At 39.2% G+C, this 26,387-nt stretch overlaps 1 protein-coding gene across 1 annotated transcript in view; it reads left to right on the top strand.

The window, feature by feature from the left end:
- WDR7 (WD repeat domain 7) overlaps positions 1-26,387 on the top strand; it is a 437,463-nt gene that overhangs the window by 25,029 nt on the left and 386,047 nt on the right. The window contains exons 4-11 of the mRNA XM_029910906.1: positions 9,387-9,465; positions 10,050-10,224; positions 11,034-11,110; positions 15,892-16,011; positions 16,598-16,743; positions 19,564-19,666; positions 22,725-22,866; positions 26,121-26,369. Of these exons, the coding sequence (XP_029766766.1) occupies positions 9,387-9,465; positions 10,050-10,224; positions 11,034-11,110; positions 15,892-16,011; positions 16,598-16,743; positions 19,564-19,666; positions 22,725-22,866; positions 26,121-26,369 (1,091 nt within the window). The remainder of the gene's footprint in view (positions 1-9,386; positions 9,466-10,049; positions 10,225-11,033; positions 11,111-15,891; positions 16,012-16,597; positions 16,744-19,563; positions 19,667-22,724; positions 22,867-26,120; positions 26,370-26,387) is intronic.

Consider the following 26,387-nt stretch of genomic DNA (forward strand, 5'->3'; position numbering starts at 1 on the left):
TGGTCAAGCTCTCACTGAATTCAGTAGGTGCTAGGATGACCAGGGGTCCCGATTTTATAGGGACAGTCCTGATATTTGGGGCTTTCTTTTATATAGGCACCTATTACCCCCCACCCCCGTCCCGATTTTTCACCCTCGTAAGTGCAGGATAGTCCTACTACAGCTTGTTGGTGGGGAATAATTCCTAATATGTAGCTTAAATTTAATTTCTTTTCTATCATTTTATTCATTCGGTTCTCCTTTGTTCACTCTTGATGCTTTTCTCAGTTGAAAAGGATAATTTTGGATTATTTTTTTTTTTAAATAAAGCATATTATTGGGTAAATTGAGTAAACTTTCAGTGTAATGCAAAGGATTTAAACACACAACTCCTATTTATCCTCATTCTCTCTCTCTCCCCGCCCCCTCTCCCACCCACCTCACTTGTATGAGATAGCATTGAAACAGTATCTTAAACTTTATTTATTGTGCTACAGACTGAGATTGCTGGTCCTCTTTTCTAGTTCAAATCCCTTTTCTCTGGGTAACTTGTCTGTCTACATCCTTTTCCCAGTATGTCGTCTATGGGCATGATTTTGTTAGGAAAATTGTCTGCAAAGATTGATATAAAGTAGTTAATTATTTGTTTCCTAATTGACTGGATGCCATCACTTCTATTAAAGTTAGCTTTCTGTATAAAACAGGTTTTCCATAGTGTTGAGAAACATAATGCCTTGAAAGTACTGGTACTAGGGGAGAATGGGCCAGTTAAAGTTAATTTTGATCTCCAAATAAGTTACAAAAGTTTCTTTACTGAATAACCGTGTGTATTCTATGACTCTCCCAATCTTTGAAGCTCTCTGGTTTGTGCTTAGGGTTAAGATCTGGATTATTTGCAATGGGTGTCATTGGTGAGGAAAAATAACTTATCTCTAGTTCTATCCCAAACCCATAGAGTTGCTTAAGGATGTGTGTAAATTTTTGAAGTGTGTGATTTTTTTTTTAAAATCTATTTTATTAAACAAATCCAGTTTGATCTAAATTTATATAAGATGAGAGCACAGACTGCAGTTGGCTAGTGATATTTACACTGATGCAATTTTCTTGTTCAATAAAGACCCAGTGTATGCCTGCATTATATCACCCCTGCTCTGCTACTGCTTTGAGATGGCTGGCTTGATAGTACCATAAAATATTTGGAACAGCTAGTCCACCCTGTTTAACGGGTCTGTACAAAGTATCTGCACTCAGTCTTGGTCTTGTCTTGTTAGAATTTATATGGAATAGCATCCTTTGTATTCCTGTTAGAGTTTTTTTCTGGAATAATCAAAGAAAGACTTTGAAACAAGAAGAATATCCTTGGCAGAATGTTCATTTTGACTGTGACTGTTCTCCCATCCAAGAAATTGCATACTTCCCCTAGCACTACAAATCTTTTTTCATTTGCTGAAGTAGTGGTTTGACAATTAACCTAGAAGAGTGCTCTGATTGTTTTGAGAGTTGAGCTCCCAAGTATCTTATAGAATTGTTGCCCATTTGTACCCAAATATTTTCTTGAGGAGTGATGTTTCAGAGTTTGGCTAATGTATGGCTAGCATTTCAGTTTTGGCGTAATTTACTTTAAATCCAATACCAAAGTTGTGGATTTCTTTAGCAACTAATTTTAGGAAAATACTTTGTTTTAGGTAAAAATATGATTACATCTGCATATAATGCTGTTTTCTGATATGTTCCTGCAAGTTTTATTCCTGTGGCAGATTTGTTGTTCTTTATCCTCTGTGAAAAAGTCTCTCCATGGCCAGTGCAAAAAGTAGAGAAGACATTGGACATCCCTGCCTAGGCCCTCTGTGCAATTCAATTAGGGGAGATTTAGCCCATTAACTCTGAGCTGCTTTTGGCTGGTGTAGAAAAGCAGCTATCCATTTAAGGAACTGGTGGCCAAAATCCATATGGGACAAGCCTTGAAACAAGGAAATTCCACTCTATTCTATCAAAGGTTTTCTCTGAGTCTAGTGATAAAAAAAGAAATGGATCTTTTTTTCATCTGGCATTATGGATAATTCCAGGTACCCTCCAAATCTGTCTATTCTTAACAAATACAGATTGATCAGGATTTATATAAGATGGCAATTGACTATCTTGTATTTTTTGCTAAAATCTTTTTTATGATTCAGTAGTGGTAAGGGCTGTTAGGAGCTGCTTAAGGTAAGGTCTTTTCCATCTTTAGGGAGAAGAACCACAGTAGCTTTTTTCATAGGTTGAGGAAGTTCCTTCCCTAACAGAATAGCGTTGAAGGTGCCTCTCAAGGGACTCAGCAATACCCTCCTTAAATACCTGGTAAAATTCAGCTGGCAAGCCATTAGGTCGTGGAATTTTACCTCTGTCATACTTGCTATTACCTCTAGGATTTCTTCTTCTGTTATTTCTTTGTCTAAAGTTTCTTTATCAATTTTGCTTATCTTTGGTGAACTTACTACTTCCAGATATTTTTGAATAACTTCAGAAGTTGGAGTATATGAGGTATGGAGATTTTTATAATAAACAGCTAAAATAGCACATTTCAGCAGGGTGCATAACTATCTTTTGCTGATTTCCCCCTCCCTCTCCCCCCATAATCAATGGAAGATGATGCTCTTGAATACCTTAAAGCTTTTAGCCAATAGGCTATCACTTTTATTTCCTTTTTCATAAAACTTGTGATTTGTAAACCTAAGGGCTTTTTCAGTGGCTTCTATCATCAACATATATATTTCCCCCCTCATCTTAATTAGTTATGTTGTTTTTGTGGGATTTTTTTGAACCTGCATCTTTTATGAATGTCTTGAGACCTTTTTATCTCCTGTGCTAATTCTATTTTTTCTTGAACTTCCTTTTTTTCAATTGAGAGGCTGTCCTTGTCAACTGCCCCCTAAATACTGCTTTACCTGCCTCCCAGAGAAGGCCTCGTTTTATATTGTGTGTATAATTTATTTGAAAGTATTGAATAGTGTCCTGCAATCTGCAATAGTGCTGCAATCTGATCTTTGTTTTGGAGAAGCAAGCAGTTCATTTTCCAAAAAAGTGACCTTTGTGACCCAAACCAGCCAGCAAGTATTACTTTAGCTGGTGCATGATCTGACCATGTAATGTTGACAACTATTGCAGAACTCGTCTGCTTCATTAGGGATTTAGGGATTAACATTAGCGTTATTCTTGTATGTAACGGATGATGGTATGAATAAAATGTGTAATCTCTTTGCCCTGTATGCAGTTCTGTCCAGCAATCTGAGAGAGTGAATTGTTGACACAAGGAAGTTAGTGCTGCATCTGCTTGTCTATCCACCTTGTCTTTTTTTTTTAAATAAGATCTGTCCCAGTATGGATTCTGTGTGCATTTGAAGTCTCCTCCAAGTATAATTTTCCTTTTCCCAAAGTGTTGGCAGTGTTTTAAAGAAATCCTTAAAAAAGATTTTTGCTTTTGGTTGGGAGTATAACTGATATTAAAAACACAGCAATTGTCCTCTTCAACCATGTGAATTGTCCTTCCTTATCCTTAAATTGATCTTTAATTTGAAAAGGTATGTGTTTACTATGCCCGCTAGTCTGTTCTTTTCTTTGGTTGAAGCAAAAAATGTCTGCTGAAACCAATTAGCTTTCATGACAATGATTTATCCATCCTGAAATGAGTTTATTGAACAAGAATAATCTGTGTGATTTTTTTTTTTTTTAAATAAATTCTATTCTACCATGGCTTTTTTTCCCGTTAATGATATTATTTATTCCTTTTACATTCAAAGATGTCACTTTAGGAAGACCATTGAGAGTAATCGTTTAGCTTATTGAAAAACTTGAAATAATTGTGATAGTTAGCTGTTTGATGTCATGTATCCGTCTCTGGTCAATGTCTCACCTGTGTCTGATGATGTTGTATTCCTGATTGTGTTCCTGAATATAGCTTGGTTTCTGTTTGTAAACTTCCATATATATTTCTTGTATTCATTTCCCCTCCCTCATCCCCGCTCCACATCCTGATTTTTCCCCTCTTCTCTCCTGCATTCCACTTATTTTATTTGCAGTTTTAGAGTATCAACATAACATGTAAACCAATCCCCAAATGACTGTGCTTTGCTGAACTCTGTACTCTCCCTATGAATGCTTGGACTGCTTCTCTTGCAATCCAAAGGAGGTACAATCTTTACTTATAGGACTTTGACCCTCAACCTTAGGGATAGATTACATCTGATCATTTGAGTTATGGGGAGGATTTACACAGAACCCCTAAACACTCTTTCCCATTCCCTCTTTATTTTCTCCAATCTCCTCCATCCTTGGGATTCCTTCCTGCCCCCTTCCTCTTATTGTCCTTTTATTTCATCTATGTTTTAAAATACAGAACCCAGCTATTAATGATCACCCCCAATTAAAGCAAATTCATACTATTTCCTTTATAGCATTTACATAGTTATTATTCAACTGTTAATTCCTGGTGACTCCCAAGAAGTCCCTTCTGGTTAGTCTTTAGGTTATTCTCAGGTATCCAAGTTGTCTTGTTCAGCTTCACTACTGCCATTGCCAATACGGTCACTAGAGACTTTCTTTTGTCTTTTTTCTCCTGGGTTTCACTCTTTGCCAAGATTTTTTTCATAAGCTTATCTGTAATTACTACCTCTGGAGAGTCGTCTTGTACATATGAAATTTGGATTTTTATTCCAAGTGGCTGGAGTGTGTCCCCCCTTTCCCCCCCCTCCCCCAAGCCTCTTAATGTATAATGCTGAGTTTAGAACCTGAATGAGAATTTAAATGGGAATTCCCAGTGTGGCAGATATCTGGCCTTCTGAGTGTTGCTGTAATTTCCCCCAGCTCTCTTCTCTTTTCTAAAGTTACGGCAGAGAGGTCATGAAAAGAATTGCAGCTTGTGGCCTTTGAATATGAGCTCTGAATGCTCTCTGGCTTGCTTCATAATTATTTTTTTTCTGCTGATAATCATGAATATTCACTTTCAAGTCTCTAGGTTTATTATTATTATTGGGGGGGGGGGTTAGCAGCATCCTATGTGATCTCTCCACTTTTACCTCCTTTTTAGGAAGCTCAGATGTAACAACTCCACAATTAAAGTTTTTGCATACCAGTTTGGGTTTCCTCTTTCAGCATTTCCAGGCAGCCCCGTATTTCTGTTGTTCCTTCTCAATCTGTCAATCTATTTAAGCTGCATCTCTGCAGCTCTGCTCCATCAGTGCCATTCGGCTCTGCTGTTCTTTTTCTCTCTTCTTGCTTTTCTGAGGCCAGTCTCTAGCACGCTACCAAGTCACTTACTTCCTTCTTTATTGCAAGAAGTTCAGTGTCTCATAGTTTCTCATGGCCTTAAACTCAGAGATCATCTACAGAATGTAGCCATTTGATTTTCCTCAGCCCTGGCGTTTCTGCCTAATATGGCTGCCACGTGTTCTCTTGGAGTCTGAGAGGTCTCCCTATGCAGTGAGCCAGAAGCGCTCTTCTTAGTGAGGTATCTTTTTAAAATTTTCATATTTTCTTGGAGAATCAATCCTCTGCTACAGTTTGGCTTACTCTGACACCTCTCCTCCACAATGAAACCAACCAAACCATCACATGATGGATGGAAAATAGGCCAGAACCCTCTTCCTCAAGGAAAAGTCATTCCTTGCAGTCACGAGGTTCTCTTCCAAGTATAAGCCTAACTTGTTTTTAGGAACAGGGGTAGCGATTTCTTTTTTTCCTATACCTGAAGTAAGCATAAGCCTTTTTTCCCTCAGCCGCTTAATAGAGTCACAAAGGCTTTGGGCTCTCAATTTTTCCACTCTGTGGACTTGCACTGTGCAGAGATGAGCTTGCATTTTCTTTCTCATTCCAGTGGGAAGCTATCTCCTCTAACTGTTGGATCTCCTTTCCCTAGATGGTAATTCTTTGAGTTATGCCACCTTTCCTTTTTAGGGCTTGTCTATACCTGAAAATTATTCCAGAATAACGTAAGATGTGAATAGTTATTCCAGAGTAACTCCATGTGTAGAGAAGCCCTTAGTGTTCTCCTTCCTCTTTTTTTAGATCAGGAGAGACCCCCCCCCCCACCCCGGAAACTGCTGGAAACCTTTTAGAGTCTGTGGACTAGGGTCCTAGCCATGGACAAACAGAAACTTTAAAGGGAATTTACTTAAAATTCTTTGTGGACCTAAAGAGAGAGGCACCTAGTGCTTTTTATATGTAATGGGTGAACAAGTTAATGAATCGCAAGTATTCCAAACAGAATCAATCAGATCCAGGCTGCCAATCATGGATCACAAAGACCACCTGATTTCATGGCATTAATGGACCTAACAATGTCTCTTTTTACATCCCTATCACTCTCGTCCACCAAAAGTAACCTGAGGTTTCTACTGGGTTTTAGTATTTCCAATTCAACTCTTTTCCATTTGTCCTGGCATCTGCCCTGAGAGTGTTCACAAAAGTCATGTTGGTCAGAGCACTGGTCTGTTGTTAAGGGGTTTTTGAAGAATTAATCGTTTGAATGAGTGGTTTCTTTGGGTACAAACACGTTAAAAACAACAACAACAAAAAACAGAACTCCAAAGTCCCATCGACTTTGGATATGAGCCATACATTTCAAGGTGTACCTCAATATTGGTGTAAGCAATATTGCTTCAATCAAATGAATGAGACAAACTCTTTACCCCTTAACATTCTGATTTATAGTCAAGAAATGTGGTTAACCATTTATAGATCTGTTTGTATCCAAATATGTAGTAAGGAAATTCTCCTCTTCTGCAGCTGGAATGGTCAGAGTTGTAGCTCTACATGACCTCCCAACCTTGAAATAGTGAGAAGAACTGACAAAAATTTGGAATTTCTGTACCATCGGATCTTCCAACATTTCAGCTTTTTTCATTTTGAATTTAAATGAAAAGTAGAAATTTCCCACAAAACAAAGTCTCCGAAAGTATTTCAGTTAGAATCAATCAAAATGTTTTATTTTGACTTTGAAATCTTTGTTAAAGTTAGAGATTAAATTTTAAATTATAATAAAAATTGATGATTTGATATTCCAACTGGTAATTTGTAATTGGTTCTCTAAATAGTAATTTGTACGGTGATAAAATAAAAAGTTTTAAATGTTCCTTACAACAAGGTTGAAATGGAATATTATGGCCTTATTAAAATGCTTCATTTTGATATTTTTAAGTGAAAACGTTCCACTGGAAAACTTTTGATCAGGTCTTCTAGTGGGCTCCTCTATAATTCCATGTTCCCATTCTAGTGACGAATTATTAAATAAAGAACACAGTATTGATCATCCTCTAAGTATTTAGCTGAGTAAGCAAAATGTTTTTTTGGAGGTCTGCTTATTGCATCAGAGAATCCATCAATGCTTCTTTCCATGAAATACTTCATCCAGGTCCAAGCATCCTGTGCTCACCTGCCTGGACGTTGAGTGGAATTAGACAAGAGAAAAGCTACTTCAAAATGATAATACTCGTTCTCCTGGTCTGTAAGAAAAATTTCCACTGGATGATACTTTTAAATTGTTTATTTGGTGGATTCAGCTTAAGCAACCTGGTTGTCTAGGTGGCGCCCATTTGTAGTTCGTCAAGGAACGACTCCCCACAGCAGGTCTCTGATAGGCAAGTGTTGCCTCTCATAGAGCCAATGACTTGGTGCCTTAGCCCTCCTGCATGTACCCCTTTGTACCCTTTCCAGCATATTAGAGTCCAAAACAAAGGAAAACATTGTACTAAAAATCAGGATAATCCAAGGATTTTTTGGCAGGTCTCCAGGCTTGTGTCTGTGCAGTTAGTCTCTCCTTGTCCTGTGCTTGGTCATCTCATCCACCAAATGGCTCATCCATCTAGCATGGAACCTTAGGTTCTTGGCTAGAACCAGATTTTCCTCATTGAGGAAGCAGCAGAGCTCTGTTCTCTTCCTGGTTAGATCTCAACTGGGCTAGGTCTCCGCCTTCTAACTCTCTTCTCCATGCCTGACATTGACTGCAGGGTCAGCTGGGTCCACAGGCTCTCCTTAATCCTCTCAGTGCCAGTGTGGCACCTGTCTGCCCCATCACATAGCAGCAACAAGTGATACTTTCACTTTTCAGCAATTTAAAAGCTGTGAAATTACCCTCAGTCTTCACTGCCACATGATAAAGCACCACTGCTTTTACTGCTTTAAGATATGGAAAAGGAAAACCTAGTTCTGTAGTCTTAGTATTTAATAGGTGGTTGGAAATACAGGTTGTTGAAAATATTTGCATGAGAGAAATCGGGAGCCCTGAGCTCTACACAAGCATCCTACTTATTTATTTATTTATTATTTGTGACAAGTCTTGGCTCCTCACTTCTTCTTTCCATTGTAACTAAAAAAATGCCAGAGAAGCAGACCTTGCATGGAAGGCTGTGGATTTAAAAAAATTGAGAGAGCGATGACTCTGAGAAAGGAAGGGGAATTAAAAGAAGGCCAACTGCTACCTGACCTAAACATTTGGGATGGACTAGGATCAGTGGTTCGCAACCAGGGGCTTGTGTACCGCTGGAGATATGCAGAGGTCTTCCTGGGGCTACATCAACTCATCTAGATATTTGCCTAGTTTTACAGCAGGCTACAAAAAAAGCACTAGCAAAGTCAGTACAAACTAAAATTTCATACGGACAATAACTTGTTTGTTGCTTTTTATACCATACACTAAAATGTAAGCACACTATCTATATTCCAGTTGATTTATTTTATAATGATATAGTAAAAATGAGAAAGTAGTAATTTTTCAGTAATAGTGTACTTCACAGGAGCCGGCTTCCTCTGGGCCCTGGGGGTGTTCAACCCCTGCTCCACCCCCTTCCCACAAGCTGCACCCTCTGCCCCGCTTCTTCCTGCCCCAGGCCACGCCTCCACCCCGCTTCTTTCCACCCCCGTCCCACCTTTTCCTGCCTAGTTCCACCCCTCCCCGCTCTTCCCCCACCCAGCACCTCCTGCACTCTGTGAAACAGCTGATTGCATTGGGTGGGAGGTACTGTGGCGGAGGGGAAGGAGTTGATCAGTGGGGCCACTGGCAGACGGGAGGCGCTGGGGGGGGGAGGGGGTAGCTGGCTGCTAGTGGGTGCTAAGTACCCACTAATTTTTTTTTTTGTCGGTGCTCCAGTCCTAGAGCACTCATGGGATCGTCGCCTATGGTGTGCTGTGACACTTGTATTTTTATGTTTGATTTTGTAAGCAAGTTGTTTTTAAGTGAGGTGAAACTTGGGGATATGCAAGACAAATCAGACTCCTGAAAGGAGTACAGTAGTCTAGTCTGGAAAGGTTGACAGTCACTGGACTAGATGACCCAATATAGCTTTCTTGAAACCAAAATAATTCTGTAACTTGCAAGTCCTTTTGAAAAATGAAGTGCATGGGCATGATCAGAGTTACTTACCCTATGTGTTTTTTAGGGAGATGTGTCTGTGGGATGTGAATGATGGGAGATGTATAGAATTTACAAAACTCGCCTGCACCCATACTGGAATACAGGTTGGTATTGTATTCATGTAAATGCTAAAATGCTTGAGAGGGCCTGTACTATATTTTATACAGTTGAGGAACGATTTAGCTCCATCGCTGTAGTCTTGTTGCTAATACTGGGCTGTTATCTTCACAAGTTCACTTATGCCAGTTTATAAAATGTATTTCTACATTGTCACCCTAGAAATGGGTTGCATTTCAGCTTTTGAAAAATTGTCAAGAATTAATTTACAGCGATTATATTTATCATCAGGCAAGTAGCACTGCTCCCCACAGAGACCAGCTGGAATGTAAAGCCAAATATTTGGTCAGCCAGTTCCAGAAATTTTTAAAATATTTGGTTATGTGATGTAATACCACAATGTGTTTTGGGGCAGAAGGGGGTATGGATTTAAAAACAAACAAACAAATTGTAAATACCTGGCTGGCCTCTGCTAGTTAATCAAGGAATTCTAACTTATCAAAATAATTTATGAAAATAGAAAATAATTGTAATACACCAATAACACCATAGAGATAAAAAACCTATAATTAGATTGTGATTTAAAAAATATTAACTAGTTTCTTAAGGGACTGTGTTCTCTTTACAACAGTTCTACCAGTTCACAGTTGGGACTCAGCGTGAAGGCAGGCTACTGTGTCATGGCCATTACCCAGAAATTCTTGTTGTGGATGCTACCAGTCTCGAGGTTCTTTATTCCTTAGTGTCAAAGATTTCTCCCGACTGGATCAGCTCCATGAGTATTATTCGATCCCATAGAACACAAGGTAATGAGAAGTTGTTTGGGTTTATTGTACTTTTCTTTTTTTAAGTAAGAAAAACAGCTACTTTTTTTTCTAGTCTCCTGGCAAAGTCTAGACTGGAATGTGTCACTTCATGTTGAAATCACACATGTTTTCAAATGTTTCTTCCATTTGAAGGATTAAGGTTATCTTTGCCAAAAATCATTAAGAATTTGGTGTCGGTGAAAGGTACGGGCTTGGTAGCCTTTGAGACTGCAGTTTTTTTGTTAATCCACAGAATAAGAATTACTGTTCAGACCCTGGCTTTGTATACTGGCCTGAACTGTAATTCAGAGCAGTCACTTCTAGGAATGGTAGTGTAGTTCAGTCTCCATACGTTTTCAGTAAATCGTTACTACTATGTAACCTGGCCCTGTGCATGGGTCTATCCAAACCCCACAGAGGGAGACCCAACCCTTAAGAGCTTATGTGATCACATCTGCACAATCTACTTGGAGTGGAGTCTTATTTTGACATCTAACGTAGGCAGAGCTTGGCTCGCGTGCAGAGCTTGGGAGAGTGCCACTCCGTCATTGTTTTTTCTCCCCAATTTGAGCTCTATGTATGTATGCAGAGAATTCCTCACTCCCACAAAGCAAAAGAACAAATGGGAAATTAGTGCATTGTTTTCTTTGCATATAATTTGCCAGTTCTAATTTAACCACTTGAATTTGGAACAAGCACTTCATGAATTTATTAAAAACTTTTAGAATATTTTTGATGTTTGTAATCTCTTGTACAACATATCTTTCATTTTATTGTAACTTCTTTCCTGCCCCTCTGTCACCCACCAGAGGATACTGTCGTAGCAGTTTCAGTGACTGGTATTCTGAAAGTGTGGATTGTAACTTCTGAAGTTAGTCGGATGCAGGTAAGCAGAGGAGTTTCTGAATCTGAATTCTTCCTTCACTGTCAAACATTGCATGGGGCATGAACAAGGCTCTGCAATTTCCATTGTGGGCCACTCTCGGTATGTTCTCTGTGTTGAGTCCCATAATTTTTTCCTCTTAGTATTGTTGAACAGAAACATTCTTTTGGTCATCATCTTTTATGTGATCCTCCAGCTGCTCAAGAGCCATAATAATTAACCTCTCCTCTGCCTTCCAAAAAGGGACTCCTTATTCTCTAATTTCTCCCTTAGATCAGCTGCAAACTCTTTAGGGATGTCATTTTTCTATTGTCCATGTCTCGTGCCACCTTCTTAGAGGTCTGACTCTTAAAGTTAAGTCCAGAGAGAGAGTCTAGTGCTAAGTCTGCCCCCTGTTCCCCCCTCTCCATTTAATGCTATGTTATTTGGTGATTTAAAAATTACTTGTACTGCAAGGAAATTACAACCAGCTTTGCAGGATGAAGGTGGGGCTTTAAATATTGATGCATATATACTTTTCACTTTACTTTCTTTCTCTCTCTCCATTCTCCCCCAGCTTTCTCTCTTTCTCTTTCTCCCTCCCTCCAGTAATGACTTCTTCTTGTGCATTTTTACAGAATTTCCAATGGGGATATGGAAAAGTAGACTCAGAAGGCAAACTTTCAGAGATTATTTTATTCTAATAGCTCTTAGGGTTTCTAGTGGAGATTGAGGTCTCATTGTGTATACAACAGCACCTAGCACATAATAAGAGACAATCCCTGCTTCAAGGAGCTTACAGTCTAAATAGACGTGGGAGACAGACAGGAAGTTTTATTATCCCTATTATGCATATGGAGTAACTGAGGTAGAGAGAGATGTAAGTGACCTACCTAAGGTGCATAAGAAATCTGTGGCAGATCTGGGAAACTAACCCAGATCTATTGCCTTCCAGAACTGTGCCTTAACCACAATACCATCCTTTTCTTCAGAGTTAACTCCCCTATCCCACCCCATTCTGAACTTTGTAAGTGACTTAAAAAAAACCTTTGAGAGGATTGCAGAGAGAGTGTTGGTAAGTGAAGATTTCAGTGTACCATGCAGAGCAGCAGATAGAATTGCATAAATAGCTATAAATCCTCTGTATGATAGTCTGTTATTCCTGCCCTCCTGTACTGTCAGCATCTGAATTGGTGCCAGTCAGTAAAGTAAAGAATCTTTCTCTAAAAAAGTGTGTAACACTTTTAGGAGACTACTAGCATTTTAGCTGCCCACAGGAGATTCATATGTTGTGTACATCAAAGCTAAACACCTGCAAATTTTTCTCACGGTGTAAATCTTCACAGCTAATTTAGATTTTGTTGCTTTAATTTAGAAGGCTGCATCTGCTCTTGAATATTAAGGGGGCACCAATTATCTTTACTATGTATAAGATCAAATATAGATGATGACTTCAAATAGCTGAGTTACTCACTTTAGTAAAGTATCAGAGGGGTAGCTGTGCTAGTCTGGATCTGTAAAAAGCAACAGAAAGTCCTGTGGCACCTTTAAGACTAACAGATGTATTGGAGCATAAGCTTTCGTGGGTGAATGCCCACTTCGTCGGATGTGGGCATTCAGGACTTTCTGTTGCTTTTCACTTTAGTAAACAATTCTGAGACCTATTTTGGAAACTACAAAAAGGGATTGTGTGTCTATTGGTTGAAAAAGAGAGCAGTTACTTGATCCTTGTTCGTCCTCTGTGGCAGAGTCTGGAAAAAAAGGGGAACTCCTTTTTCTACTGTTTCACTTACTGAAATAGCCAGAGTATGCTCTAGAGTAATTTGGCATGTTTGATACAACTAGTGTTTCTTAATTTAAAAGTCTTCCTTAAAAACAATGTTAAAATGTTAAGAATTTCCAGTTGCAAGGGACCTGGGCTGTTTTGGAAAGATGTGGATAGCAAAGAGGTAATCAAACCACATAAAAGACTTTGTCATCTAATTTTTCTTACAAAGATGTTGGGCTCCCTGAGAAAGTGCAGCTTGAATTTAAAACAATATCCATCCTATTTAGTTAGCCTCAGCTCACTGTCTACAGGCAAGATCACTCACTTGACAGCGTCAGTACTAAATAGGCAGCACTAATCTGTCCTGCAGAGGAATTTGTTAGGCTTACCCGTGACAGAATAGATTACCACAAGCTCTTGCAGATCTTTTTATTCTATTAGTCTCATAAGACCTCCAAAAAGTTTTTTGGCTCTTCCTTGGGAGATGGTCATCTGGCCTTTTAAGAAACACAGAATTTTCCATTTCTCATTACATGCACATTGGGTATGTCAACACTGTGATTTAAAACCTGCAACCGCAAGACTCTTAGCTCTGGTCTACAAACTAGTAGTGTTATGGTACTAAAAACAAGTGTGTAAATATTGTGGCTCAGGCTCTGAAGCCCACCTCTCAATGCCGGGCTTCATAGTCCAAACTCGAGCCCGAATGACTGCAGTTTTTACTGCTGTGGTGTGAGCCTGAATCTGTTGGAGACTCATTGCCCTGGGTTTTAAAATGCAGTGTAGACATATCCACTGTTGTCTTATTAAACTTTATTTTGAGTGATAAATTTAAATGTAAGGAGATCTTTGTTAAGATTTCCATATAGAAAAACTAACTATATATTATAAGACAAGTACAATTATTGATGTGTTATCTTTGCTTACTGTCTATCTTTCTGAGATACTTCAGACCCCCACGTTATCTGAGCACTTCATGATATTCGTTGTGTTTTATACAACACCCCTATAGGCAGTGAAACATTATCATTTTAAAGATGGGGGAACAGGAGCACAGAGAGATTGTGAGTAGCTCATGGTCACACAGGAACTGAGGTCCTTTGAGTCCCACGGTAGTGCCCTAACCACTGAACCAATCCTTCTTCTTTTGTTCCTTAAATTAGATCCAGTTTTTGTAAAAGTGAGGAGGCTGATGTCATTGGCTAGAGCCAGGGAATTTCACAGACAAGTCATTGTATAAGCTTCTTATTCTTCTCCCCAACAATGCTCCCCGTGCATCCCTCCTACTGTTTCAGTTCAGGGTCTTTTCTAAGCACACTGCCAATCATAACAAAATATACTAAATTTTATGGTTGGAACAACGGTAGGAGGAGATCACCAAACTGCTTTGGTGTTCTTAGGTGCACAAAACCACAAAAGCTAGGAAATGAGGTAGCTGTCTACTAGCTGTCTTGCTTCCCCCCTCCCTTCTTCCTCTCCCTCTTTCTTGCGTCCCTTTCCAGTTAGTTTTTATTTCCAAATAATAAGTTTTTATTATTAATAGAGGGTAATAATAGGCACTCTTGAACATTTTACCTAGGTTTTCTTGGTAACTGACTAAACAGTGGTTCTCAAACTTTATCATGTGGATCATTTATGATGAGATCCTCTTATGAACACTTCTCCCAATCCTAAGTGCACCCTTTTCCTCTGGTAGCTCTAATACTCATTAACATGAAAGGGGTCAAATATAAAATAAACTCAATTGACATAAGGAGTGTGGCTGCTTGATTATATCTCATCCATTTTGTCTCTACATTCTTTTCCCCCCGCTTTTCCCTGACATAGGGCTTTCAGTTTACTATAACTGAGTCTCCACTTGTTGCCTGCAACCCTCACTTCTCTAATTTCTATATGCTGAAGTAAGGAGAGGACCTGAAACATAAGGCCTTGTATTAGTGGCCTGGTATGAGCCCTGAGGCCTGGGCTAAAGTAATGGTCAAAACTTGCTAATGTAAAGCAAAGTTAAGTTGTGAGCAAGAGGCAGGCCCTGCTCAGAGAATCTGGCAAGAACAAGGCTGATATTGCAGAAACACACATTCCAAAGTAGTGCTAGGCATAAGACTATATACGCAAACACATTCCAGAAAGCTGGTACCAGAGCACCTCGATACCAGCTGGTACCAGAACACCTCGATACCAGCACATTCCCCAAAGATAACAAAAACACACTGACCCATCCTAAAGATAAGGTCAGGATGACAGCATGATGTATAGAAATGTTTTGATCAAACCAACATGTACGAGGTAATGGGTGGCACCCAAATACGTCAGAAGGTGGCATTTAGATACGTCGAGGTAATACGTAATTTGTTTGTATTGGTGTATAAAGATGTATCTCAGAGGGAGTGTCTTTGCCAGCCTAGGGAGCAGTGGAAAGTCCTGCCACTGACCGAGCTGCATCCACTGTCATGGGCATACATGTCTTAGTATACTTGTAGAGTCTACCAGGTGCTTTTACTGTGCTTCGTCGACAATAAACCTGGCCGGGCCCCTTCGCTACTAAACCACGTCTTGTGGTCTTATTGGGCAGTTCGCTCGAGGTCTGCTGTGCCAGCTATCTGCGCAGAGCTGGCATGGCATATGGAGGGAACACAGACGCAGCCGAACATCTGACGACCCATGCCACTTCATGGTTTTTGGTCTACTCTTCTGTATGCTTCCTATCCCTTTAGTTTTGGCAGTCTGCAAATTTGATCCTGGTTGAATTTTCATCAAAGAAATATCTGACAGAGTAAAACATGTTGCATCCACATGGGATTACACCCATACATCTTTGTATCTTGGGCTACCCCTCAGGAAATGTCCTTGCTTGAAGCTTGATAAATGTTTTGCTATTGTGACAGAAGAAGTTCTGTGGGACCACCTGAAATGCTCCTTAGACCTTCTCAGAGGTCCAGAGAGCATAATTTGAGAATCCTGGCACAAAGCAGAACAATTTTAGGTATCATAGGGTTAAATAAAGGTAACTTTCTTTCTTTCTTTCTTTCTCTTTTAGGATACGGAACCAGTATTTGAGGAGGAGTCTAAACCAATTTATTGTCAAAACTGCCAAAGCATTTCTTTCTGTGCATTTACCCAACGATCACTTTTGGTAGTGTGCTCCAAATACTGGAGGGTAAGGATAACCAGTTAAGTAAAAAAACTGGCTTTTTCTTAGCAATAGAGGCTGATTTAATAAAACTGTTAGTGAGACATAGGGAAAGAAGCTTGGGAAAGTGTTTATAAATCAATTAGAGCTCTGAGTTCATTGAGTATTTAGTCTATTTCAAGTATATTGGCTCACAGCGATGGGAGTATATTGCGTTCACACTTTGGACATTATTTAAAAAATAGATGAAAACCCCTTTTGAAGGTTAAATAGTTGATATGGTTTTGTTTTATGCAGACAAAAATCTGCAAAATCTAAATAAATAGAAAGCATGATATGCCGTACCATATTTGTAATGTGTATCAAAGGATTGCAAATATGACACAGACATTGTAATTTCTGTAACAAATGTATTTTCTTGGTTATTTTATGGAATTGAGTATGTATTAAGTATCTTCTTAAGTAAATGCTTCCATAGGTAATAGAATTGAATGTTCCTTAAAACTAAATATGTGGAGGTATTAAATTATCAGCTATCCAAACATTTAAAATATGACCATGTAATGATAAACAAATAGACTTTTTGTTTTTGTTTAATTTTGCTTACTTCTAGGTTTTTGATGCTGGAGATTATTCCTTGTTATGTTCAGTTCCCAGTGAAAATGGACAAACGTGGACTGGCGGTGACTTTGTATCAGCTGATAAAGTGATCATATGGACAGAAGATGGACAAAGTTTTATTTACAAACTACCAGCCAGGTACTCAGACTTTTAAATAATGGAGCACATATGCGGTAGCAGGTAAAACTCAGAGATGTGGAATAAAAATAAAATGTTAAATCTGATTGGTTTGTTTGATCCCTAAATCAATGTTGTTGAAACTAAAATGCCACTAACATACCTTAAAATTTGTGTATCCTGAAAATGTTGTACCTTAATGTTATGGTACATACCAAACAATACTAGGTAATAATAAAGTCAAAGCTTGAGACACGTATTTTCCATCATTACTATGATCCTTTGTGATTCGTTATTGCTGACATTGGAGAATATGTGGTGTTACTGGGTTTGCTTTTCCCTTGAAGGTGTGCCGTGAACAAGTTCAAGCATGTACTTTAAATGTTTTGCTGAATCAGGGACACATCGAGGGAAGAAATATTATTTGTGCTATGTTAATTAGGATCAACAGGATGTTGTTACAGTAAGTTAAGTCTAGTGTTTCAACCTTTAAAAAGCATTACTTGTTCTTGTACACAGAAAAGGTAAAAGATCAGACTTGGTGGGTTTTTAAAGTATGTTTCCACCAAAGATACTTAATTTAGTGTTAATCAGACCCTTGTCTTTACTTCCTGGTTATGACTGGTTTCTGCTGAACTCATTGTTATCAGAACCACCTCAATTGGGAATGTCTAAATTGTATGCTGCTGATTAACTTGAATGGTGTGTGTTCCCAATTAATGGTTTAAAGATAAGGAATAGAACTAAACTGAACTATTTAAGGTTGGAGCCTTTGGGGCCGCTACAGATAATTTAGTTTAGTGGAGGACTGTGAATGACACAATTAGTGCATGAGTCTGACGAAGTGGGTATTCACCCATGAAAGCTTATGCTTCAATACATCTGTTAGTCTATAAGGTGCCACAGGACTCTTTGTTGCTTTTTACAGATCCAGACTAACACGGCTACTCCTCTGATACAATTAGTGATAGCATAAAAGACTTTATTTAAAATAAAATAATCAGGTCAAGTAAACAGGTATTGCAGTATAACGATACACTGCATTTATACCATATTCCAAGATGAAACAGTACATCCAGGGGTAATCAGTCCCTGGTTGAGAAGAATGGGCATGTAATCCTTTCTTTAATGGTACCTTGATGGCCAATGTGTGTGCTAACCTAAAATTAATGCTACCATTTTTATAATCAATTATAATAATACCCCTTAATTAATTAGGCCCACTTTTTACCATATCTATATTTCCACCACCATGATTAAATATTTTCTACTTTATCATAGGCTATTTCACATGAAATGTCATCTTAATTAACATCTATGTAAATATTGTTCCAGTAACTATTAGTACAGATAACATTCTTCCAAAACATACACTTTTTGTCTAGAGCATTTGTTAAAACCAAATATGTTTGCTGCATGACCTGGCCTACTTTACCTCTAACTTGACCCTGAATTGTCTACTTCACTCATATTTTATTAGGCCTTATTATCTTCAAGCCCAAATTTAGGCCCAAAAACGTATTCTCTACTTACATTTCAGCACATTGGTATAGGCAAACATCATCTCTATAGGCTACACTCTTTCTCAACTCCATTTGCATGAAATATGCTGTGATTCTTGCTGAGTTTGTAGCCAGTGCAAAATTGTTTTATGCTTCTGTGATTATGTGGTGAGATCCTGTTTCACCTTTCCTAAGCCACTGTTTGATCTAATTTCTGTACCACATGTCTTGAACATTATCTGGACGAGTTTTGGAACCAATTCTGTCCTAGACATAAGCCTACTAACAGTATCCCAGGTCAAACTAATATTTCTTAGTAACATGTTGCCGGTCTGTGGGCCTGCTAATTGGTACAATATACAAGAGAGTGTCTCCAGCCCTGGAATCAGTTATCTGATGTTTTTTAGAGAGCAGTTTTATCACTTTTCTTTTTAGTTATTGTCATGCGAGAAAGACCTCCTGTCTCAGCCTATCCAAGATGCTTTGTTTTTGTAATGACATGCTGTGGTAAATAAATTTTAGTTACACATGATTCGGATCATAATTCATTATATATGACAGGAAAATTATACAGTCCTCTCAATCTGAGCTAGAAAATGATTGTCTTTAAATATAGTATCTGTAGCCACTTGAAATTTTAATTTTTTAATTGTTCTCAATTCTATACAGTCTTCTGACTGTATTTGTTTGGGGAGCATGTCTCTTCATAATGTATAAGCTCTTAGGTTTTGTATGCAGAATCTAATAAGGATCAGTAGAATTCTGTGTGGAGTTCAGAGTGTTACTTTAAACCTGTAAAGCCCTAATTGGTTTGTGATAAAGTTATCTGAGAGAGCATCTCTCTCCACATCATATACTGCCGCAGCAGGGATCAGCAGAAGGGCTTGAGCTAGAGCTCCCTCAATATAAATGGGAGGGAGTTGCTGGCAGGGCGCTTTGTGAGGAAACTTTGGTTTTGGCACTCGCTCCTCCCTCTCCTTGGTCCACCAGAGGCTAGATTGAACCTCCCAGGTCCACTGCAAAGCTCATCTTCTTTCTTTTCTAAGGCCATTGAGGTGGAAGTAGACTGAGCTGGATACGTTTATGAGTAGCCCTCTGTTTATATCGCGATTTTTAGTTTACGTGAAATAAACCTAGGTGACTGAATGGGCATCTGTATAGTTATATATTGAAAAATTGACAAAATGAATAAATGTAATGTAGTGGAAACACAGATTTTTTTTTTTTTAAAGTATTTTTTTGTTAGTAAATTCTGCATTTAAACAGTGATACAGTAATAGATTCTTAATAAGGTCAGGGTTCTAAATTGGTGTCTTTTGTTGTTCTGTGTTAAACTCAGTTGCCTACCAGCTAGTGATACGTTTCGCAGTGATGTGGGAAAAGCTGTTGAAAATTTAATTCCTCCTTTACTGTTCAGTGTATTGGACCGAGCAGATAAACAGGTAAAACACATTCCTTGTCTTGTGGATTATGCTGTGCATGGTTTTTATATAAAAACTTGCTCACAAACATTACAAATTGTCTATTTCTTTTCCTTAGTTAAAGTCAACATTTTCAGAGAATAACTGACTTTTTAAAGTGTAATTCATTTGGCTTAATTTCCTAATCCTTTAGTATTTCATGAGTTTGTGGTGTGTGTGGGTTTTTTTTAAGATGAAGGCCATAATTAGCACTGCACAGGTCAGATCAGTTTGTTTTCAGTTCTTCAGGCATCCTCACACCAATGCACCAATTTAGATATCATTTTTCCTTTCTTTTCAGTGAGTATTGTTAGATGGTATCCTCCAATAATAATCTTCTAGGTCAAGCATGTCATACTTATTCTGAGCCTGAATTACCCATTTGGTTAGAGTGTGTGGGGTGTGAGGTGGGAAAAAGCTAACTAGCAAGGAGGCAAGTTTCACAGTCTTGCCCAATTGCTACTGGAAAATGAGTCTCAATATCTAAGGGAGTGCTAAGTATTACATTTACACAAATCTAATTTTTTTTTTAAAAAGTTAAATTCATTTATGAGCCTCCTTGCCTCTGTCCATTAACTTGGGTTGCCATTTATTTCCCTCTTTGACCATCCTCACCAACCCTTTTTTGAGTTTTCCCCACCCTTTTCTCCATCCCCTGCTCCACTTTGGACGCTTTCCTTTCCCTCATCCCCGTCACATCATTTGGAGGGTCTTTTGTACCATTCTCCCTCCCCACATACACACAACTTGTGGGTCCCCCCTCTCCTGTGTTCTCTCCTCACCCTTTTGGGATTCTTCCCTCCCTCTCCCTTGATTCCCCAGACCCCTGTTCTGTAGAGGAAGCAGCAGAGAAGGAGACACTGATAATATACATTTTTAATGATAATAAGGGTTTTTTCTTTTTTAAATATATAAATAAATACACACATAGTAAGATGTCTAAGCTATCTCGGATTACTCTACACTCATGTTACTAGAGCATATAGCCAATTTCCCTTTGTATGTATTGTTTTGGTTGTTTTTATTTTTGGGTTGCTTTCTGTCCCTTTTATGCTACTGTCATATTAGGCTGAAGAGCTTAGTTCTGTACAATTTAAATAAAACAGTCTTCTGGAAAATGTTGCCTTTTGAATACTGAAACCTAAGTAAAGTAAAAGCTTTGTTATCTGGCATGTTGGGAGGATGGGGGAAAGGGGTGCCGGTTAGTCAAAAATTCTTGTTAACTAAGAGTTATACTGACCAATGGAGGAAAGACGTTTGGGTATGGACGGAAACTCGGGGCAGGGCGTTGGGGCGCGGGAGGGGTTTCGCGTGCTGGATCCGGGTGGCGCTCACCTTGGTTCCCTGGAAGCGGCGACACATCCCTGCTGCTCCTAGGCGTAGGCGCAGCCAGGTGGCTCTGCGGGCTGCCTCCGCCCACGGGTGCCACCCTCGCAGCTCCCATTGGCTGCGGTTCCTGGCCAATGGGAGCTGCGGAGCCAGCACTCGGGCAGGGCGAGGTGGGGGCAGTGCATGGAGCCCCCATGGCTGTTCCTCTGCCGAGGAGCATCAGGGACATGTCACCGCTTCCAGGGAGCCACGCGGAGCCAGGTAGGAAGCCTGCCGGCCCCGCGTCAACTGGACTTTTCATCGGTATCAGAAATGCTGGTTTCTAGAGTTTTCCAGTTGGTAAAGTGCTGGAAAACACCGTTTTTACTGTATAACTACAATGTAATGCAATGAGGTGGAAAAAAGTCAGTGCAATTTTTGGGCTCTGTACCTCAGAGGTTTTGTGCCAAAGGGTGGTGAATCATTAACAGAAAAATGTAGACCGGGGGTCGGCAACCTTTCAGAAGTGGCGTGCCGAGTCTTCATTTATTCACTCTAATTTAAGGTTTCACGTGCTAATAATACATTTTAACGTTTTTAGAAGGTCTCTTTCTATAAGTCTGTAATATATAAATAAACTATTGTATGTAAAGTAAATAAGGTTTTTAAAATGTTTAAGAAGCTTCATTTAAAATTAAATTAAAATGCAGAGGCCCCTGGACTGGTGGCCAGGACCTGGGCAGTGTGAGTGCCACTGAAAATCAGCTCACGTGCTGCCTTTGGCACACGTGCCATAGGTTGCCTACCCCGATGTAGACAAACTGAAGGGACTGCAGAGAAAGTAACAAAAATGATTGAAGAGCTGAAGGGATTTATGTAGAATCTGAGAAAAGACTGGATGTATGAAGTATATACTCTGTAGCTTGGCTAAGCAACTGCTAAAGTGAGGCATACTGACAAATATTTGAGGGGTATGTGGAAATATATAGTATGGTTCAAGGGATACCTAACAATTGGACTGAAATTAAGAAAAGGTAAACTTAGGGTAAATATTGAGTAAAACTAATTGAGTGATATTTATAAGACACTCTGGAATAGTTTCCTCAGGGAAATAATGGAAGCTTTTTCTTATTTAAAATAATACTAGGCAAAGTGCTAGAGAGGATATTATTGGGAACAATCCTGCACTGGCAGAGATATGGACCAAGATAACCTAATGTCTCTTCCATCTCTATTTTCTGTAATGGAACTTACAGTAGATTTTTGAACATCAGGCAACTGTACTTCAACATAAGTTAAAAAGAATAACTTGGTCACAAGATAGTTTTTAGGAATACATTTTTTTTTAATTTAACCATAATATTGTCCCAACAGAAGAGATTGAAACCTTTCCTGACTATTTTATTATTGGACACTATTTAACTCATTCTGTATTCTGTTTGTGTTTCAGATCTTATTGCTGTTAACTTTCACCATTTCAAATCACACCTTTCAGTCCTCTGTTGCAATTAAATTGTCTATTTTAAAATTCTGCCTGATATATTTTATGTTTATAATATGCTCTGTAATTAGTCATGGTTTTGTTTTGCTGTGTGTTACTTTGTTTTCCCATTCTTGTTTGTCTTTAAAAGGTATAGCAGGAATAGAGAAGGTTATGTGAGGGAAGTTATTGTCAAGATTAGGAACCTGCCATATACATCTGAAATTGTTCTAATATGTCTTTATTTTACAGCTGCTTATCTGTCCCCCTATTACTCGATTCTTCTATGGACGCAGGGAGTGTTTCCATAAACTTCTAATCCAGGGAGATTCTTCAGGGAGACTGTGTATTTGGAATGTGCCAGATACACTTGAACTGCAAGACAACACAGAAGGTAGCGTTAACTAACACACAGTGACTTGCTGCCAAAACTTTTAACAAGTCGCTCCCTTTTTTTGCTCATTTGGTTATGTGTGTGACATTCCCTGGGTGAACGTGCTTCCTCTTCTCCTCTAAGTCCATTAATTTAATATGCTTATCCACCTTCTAACATAACACCATCCTCAGTGGTATGTGATGTAAGAGCCTGATTAGAACCATTCTTTCCATTCCTACTCTTCTGCAAGCTTCTTCAGGTGGTGGATTGGGTGAGGGAACAAATCTCTCTGGTTAGTGTGAGGAGGGGCAGATACGGGAATGAGGTGGAGGGGAAGTCTCCTTTCTGGCCTGGATTTCCCACTATCTCTTGTTAAAGCAGATGGGTGGTTGCAGGAAGACAAGGTGGTATGACTCCCTGTGCTACTGGAAGCTTCGGTGAGGGTGGCAGAAGAGGAATTCTTCTTGCAGTAGCTGCTATTGCTGTGGCAAAGCAAGGCAAACTTGTGGTATGAAAACTGCCTGAAGAGAGTAAGTGCTGGTTCGCTCCCAGCCTTAGGATGTGATAGCAATTTTAACACACAGAGTTGGACCCAGCATTTTTGGGTATATCTGAAAATTTTTTTTTTCTTGCTGTGCTCCTTATCCAAACCCAAGAGTGGATAGAAACGAGTTATCACACCTCTGTGTAAGAGACCAGCCTGTGGTGTTTGGGGAACGTTAGAGAGATGGTTCTTTGGCATACACCTCAAACTTAACTGACTAATTTTACATAACATTTGTGGAGAGAGGGTTGGGGGAGGGGGAGGAAGAGAGGGGGGAAAGGAAGGAATATTTAGGTTTTACCAGTCTCCTGTTCAAAAAGTAAAACCCAGCTGCTTGTTCTTTTTGACCCTAGTTACTGGTTTACTTCTGTTTTTATATTTAAGGCTGTAATTCAGAAGAAGAATGGCTGCAATTTTCTTTTAAATTTAAAGCTGAGATTTTCGTTCAGAGACCACAGGGTGGCTCAGTTATCTGGAGGCTCACACAAACCGCCTCCTGTATATCATTGCTAGTGTGCTTAGTGGAGCACCTCTGTACCAGCACCCAATACTTTTATTTTCAGGACGTAAATGTGCTTCACCTACATTTTAGTTTTTTACACTAAAATGCTCTTATTAATTAAGGAAAAAATACAGATACAGTTTTGTTAATCTGTACACTACTGGTATTTAACAAAATACTACCTTATGCTATGGGCCATATTAGCCTTTTCAAACCAAAGACCCAATCCTTCAAATATTTACACATGTACCACCACCTTCAGGCCTATAACATGACTCTGCTCTGCTTATAAATTTTGCTTCTTGTTCCTGTACAACGTCACGAAAACCCAGCCTTTTCTCACTGTTCACATAACTAATATTCTCATCCAGGCCATCATTATCTCACATCTTAACTACAGCAACGTCGTCCTCATCTGTTGCTGACAAATGCAGTCTTGCCTCCCTTAAATCTATTCATAATGCTGCTTCAAAAATAATCTTCCTGTCTTGTTACATGGACCATATCACCCTTATACGCATACACCTTTTGCATTCCTCCACCGACTCCTCCCCCTTCCTCCTTTCCACTGCATGAAGCACAAAGTATTTGTCTTCCTCTTTTTAGGCTCTTCATGGCTGCCCCTACTTTGCCTATAATTTCAGTGTTCTATAGAGATGTAGACTCCCACCTCCTCTCTGTCAATGATGCTGCCCTTGGTTGGCCATTTGTCACAGTTTCAGACAAACACTGCTGTGCACCTTCCATATCACCTCTTTATGCAAAGAAGAAACTCCCTGTAAAAATCTGCAAGGTCACTCACTACATTATCCTCCTTTAAAACTCTCTCTATTTTGTGATGACTAAAAAAAAACAACAACTTTGGTGGTGGTTAAACGAGTGCTACGAGCACTGCTTTCATACTGATTTCAGTTGTCTTGCTGTTCCCTTTTCCTGATATATTTGTCATAGCTATCTGTTGTCTGTTTTAAGATTTTAAGCTCTTCAGAACAGGGACTATTTCTTTTTTTTCTTACAGTGTCTAGCACAAAGGTGTCCTGGCTCCAAGTGCTTCTGCAATACAAAAAATAATGTACCTCACTCAAACGACTAATATTAAGCATGTGCACAAGTATATTTAGAATCAAGACCACCAGAATTGGCTTCGATGGAATGTGTTTTTTTCACCTTCCTCACAGCGGGTGTGAGGATGGACCTTTTCTGGTGAATAGAAAAGGTGGTAGGCCATATGTCGCAACTTATTTTGTAATATTGGGCAGATGTTCCATAGGGAGGGCAGCCAGTGACCAGATAAATGGCCTGGTAAAGGACTTAAAAGGAGGTACTGGAAAAAGAAACAGAACAGGGGATTGGGTTCAGGGACTCCCCTGACTGGTACAGCAGGGAGCCAACTCCCCCTGTTTTCATAGCCCTCCTTAAGCCTCTTGCGAGGCTGGTGGATGGTAAGATCCAGGCCATGGGTCGGCTGGGGGACCTGGATGAAAACAAAGGGCGGCTGGTGGAAGCCCCGGAGAATTGGTGTGAATAAGCATGGATTAAACAAAGGAGGCTGGTGAAAGCCCTGGAGAATTGATTTGAATAAGCATGGATTTACCTGCACTGTACACTTTATCTGCCGGGTAGTCCCAGACAGCTATATAATAAAGTTGCGGCCTGATTAAAACTCATAATAAGTCTCTTGTCCTTCTTGCGGTATACCCATACAATCAAGAGACCTTCAAAGAACAACTAGATGTTGAAGAAAGGGGCTGTGAGTCAGTAGATTCTTCTGATCAGTTAGTAAACCAGTGCTGCACTGTGTTCCTACAGCAGTCCTCTTTCAGATGAGATGTAGTGTTGAAGTCTTAGTTGTGTTTTGTCATTGAAAAAATCCAATAGTACTTTTCACAAGACTTAAAGGAGTTAACTGGGGTCTCTTACTAAATTCCATGTCTGGTAATTGCCATCTGTGTGAATAAGTTCCTTGTGCAGTTTAAGTTGGATACATTCTTTTTCAATTCCTTTCTCAAACTCTCGTCTGGTATTTCTGTGTGCTAGTAGAGTTGAGTGTTAAAGTTTGACTGACTGACTGCATTGTTATGGTAGGTGAATTAATCTCCAATATGTGTTTTGTACTTACTTACAAGGGTGTTGTAAAATTTACTAATATTGATAAAGGGCTTTGAGATCTTCTCAAGACAGGTGCTATAATTATTTTAATCACTTTTTTTTTTTTTTTTTAAACAGGACTGCAAATGACAACTTCAACTTCTCTGCAAGAAGCTTTTTGTAAACTTACTCCTCGTCCTGCTGGAATTATAGACCAATTAAGCTTAATACCAAACAGTAACGAACCACTTAAAGTTACAGCCAGCGTGTATATCCCAGCACATGGACGCCTGGTTTGTGGTCGTGAAGATGGAAGCATTGTTATTGTGCCAGCAACTCAAACTGCAATAGTTCAGCTTCTGCAAGGAGAGCACATGCTAAGGAGAGGTATGTAGCAAACATTAG

Source organism: Terrapene carolina, unplaced genomic scaffold, assembly GCF_002925995.2.
Source record: "Terrapene carolina triunguis isolate 2854851 unplaced genomic scaffold, T_m_triunguis-2.0 Scaffold69, whole genome shotgun sequence".
Lineage (NCBI taxonomy): Eukaryota > Metazoa > Chordata > Testudines > Emydidae > Terrapene > Terrapene triunguis.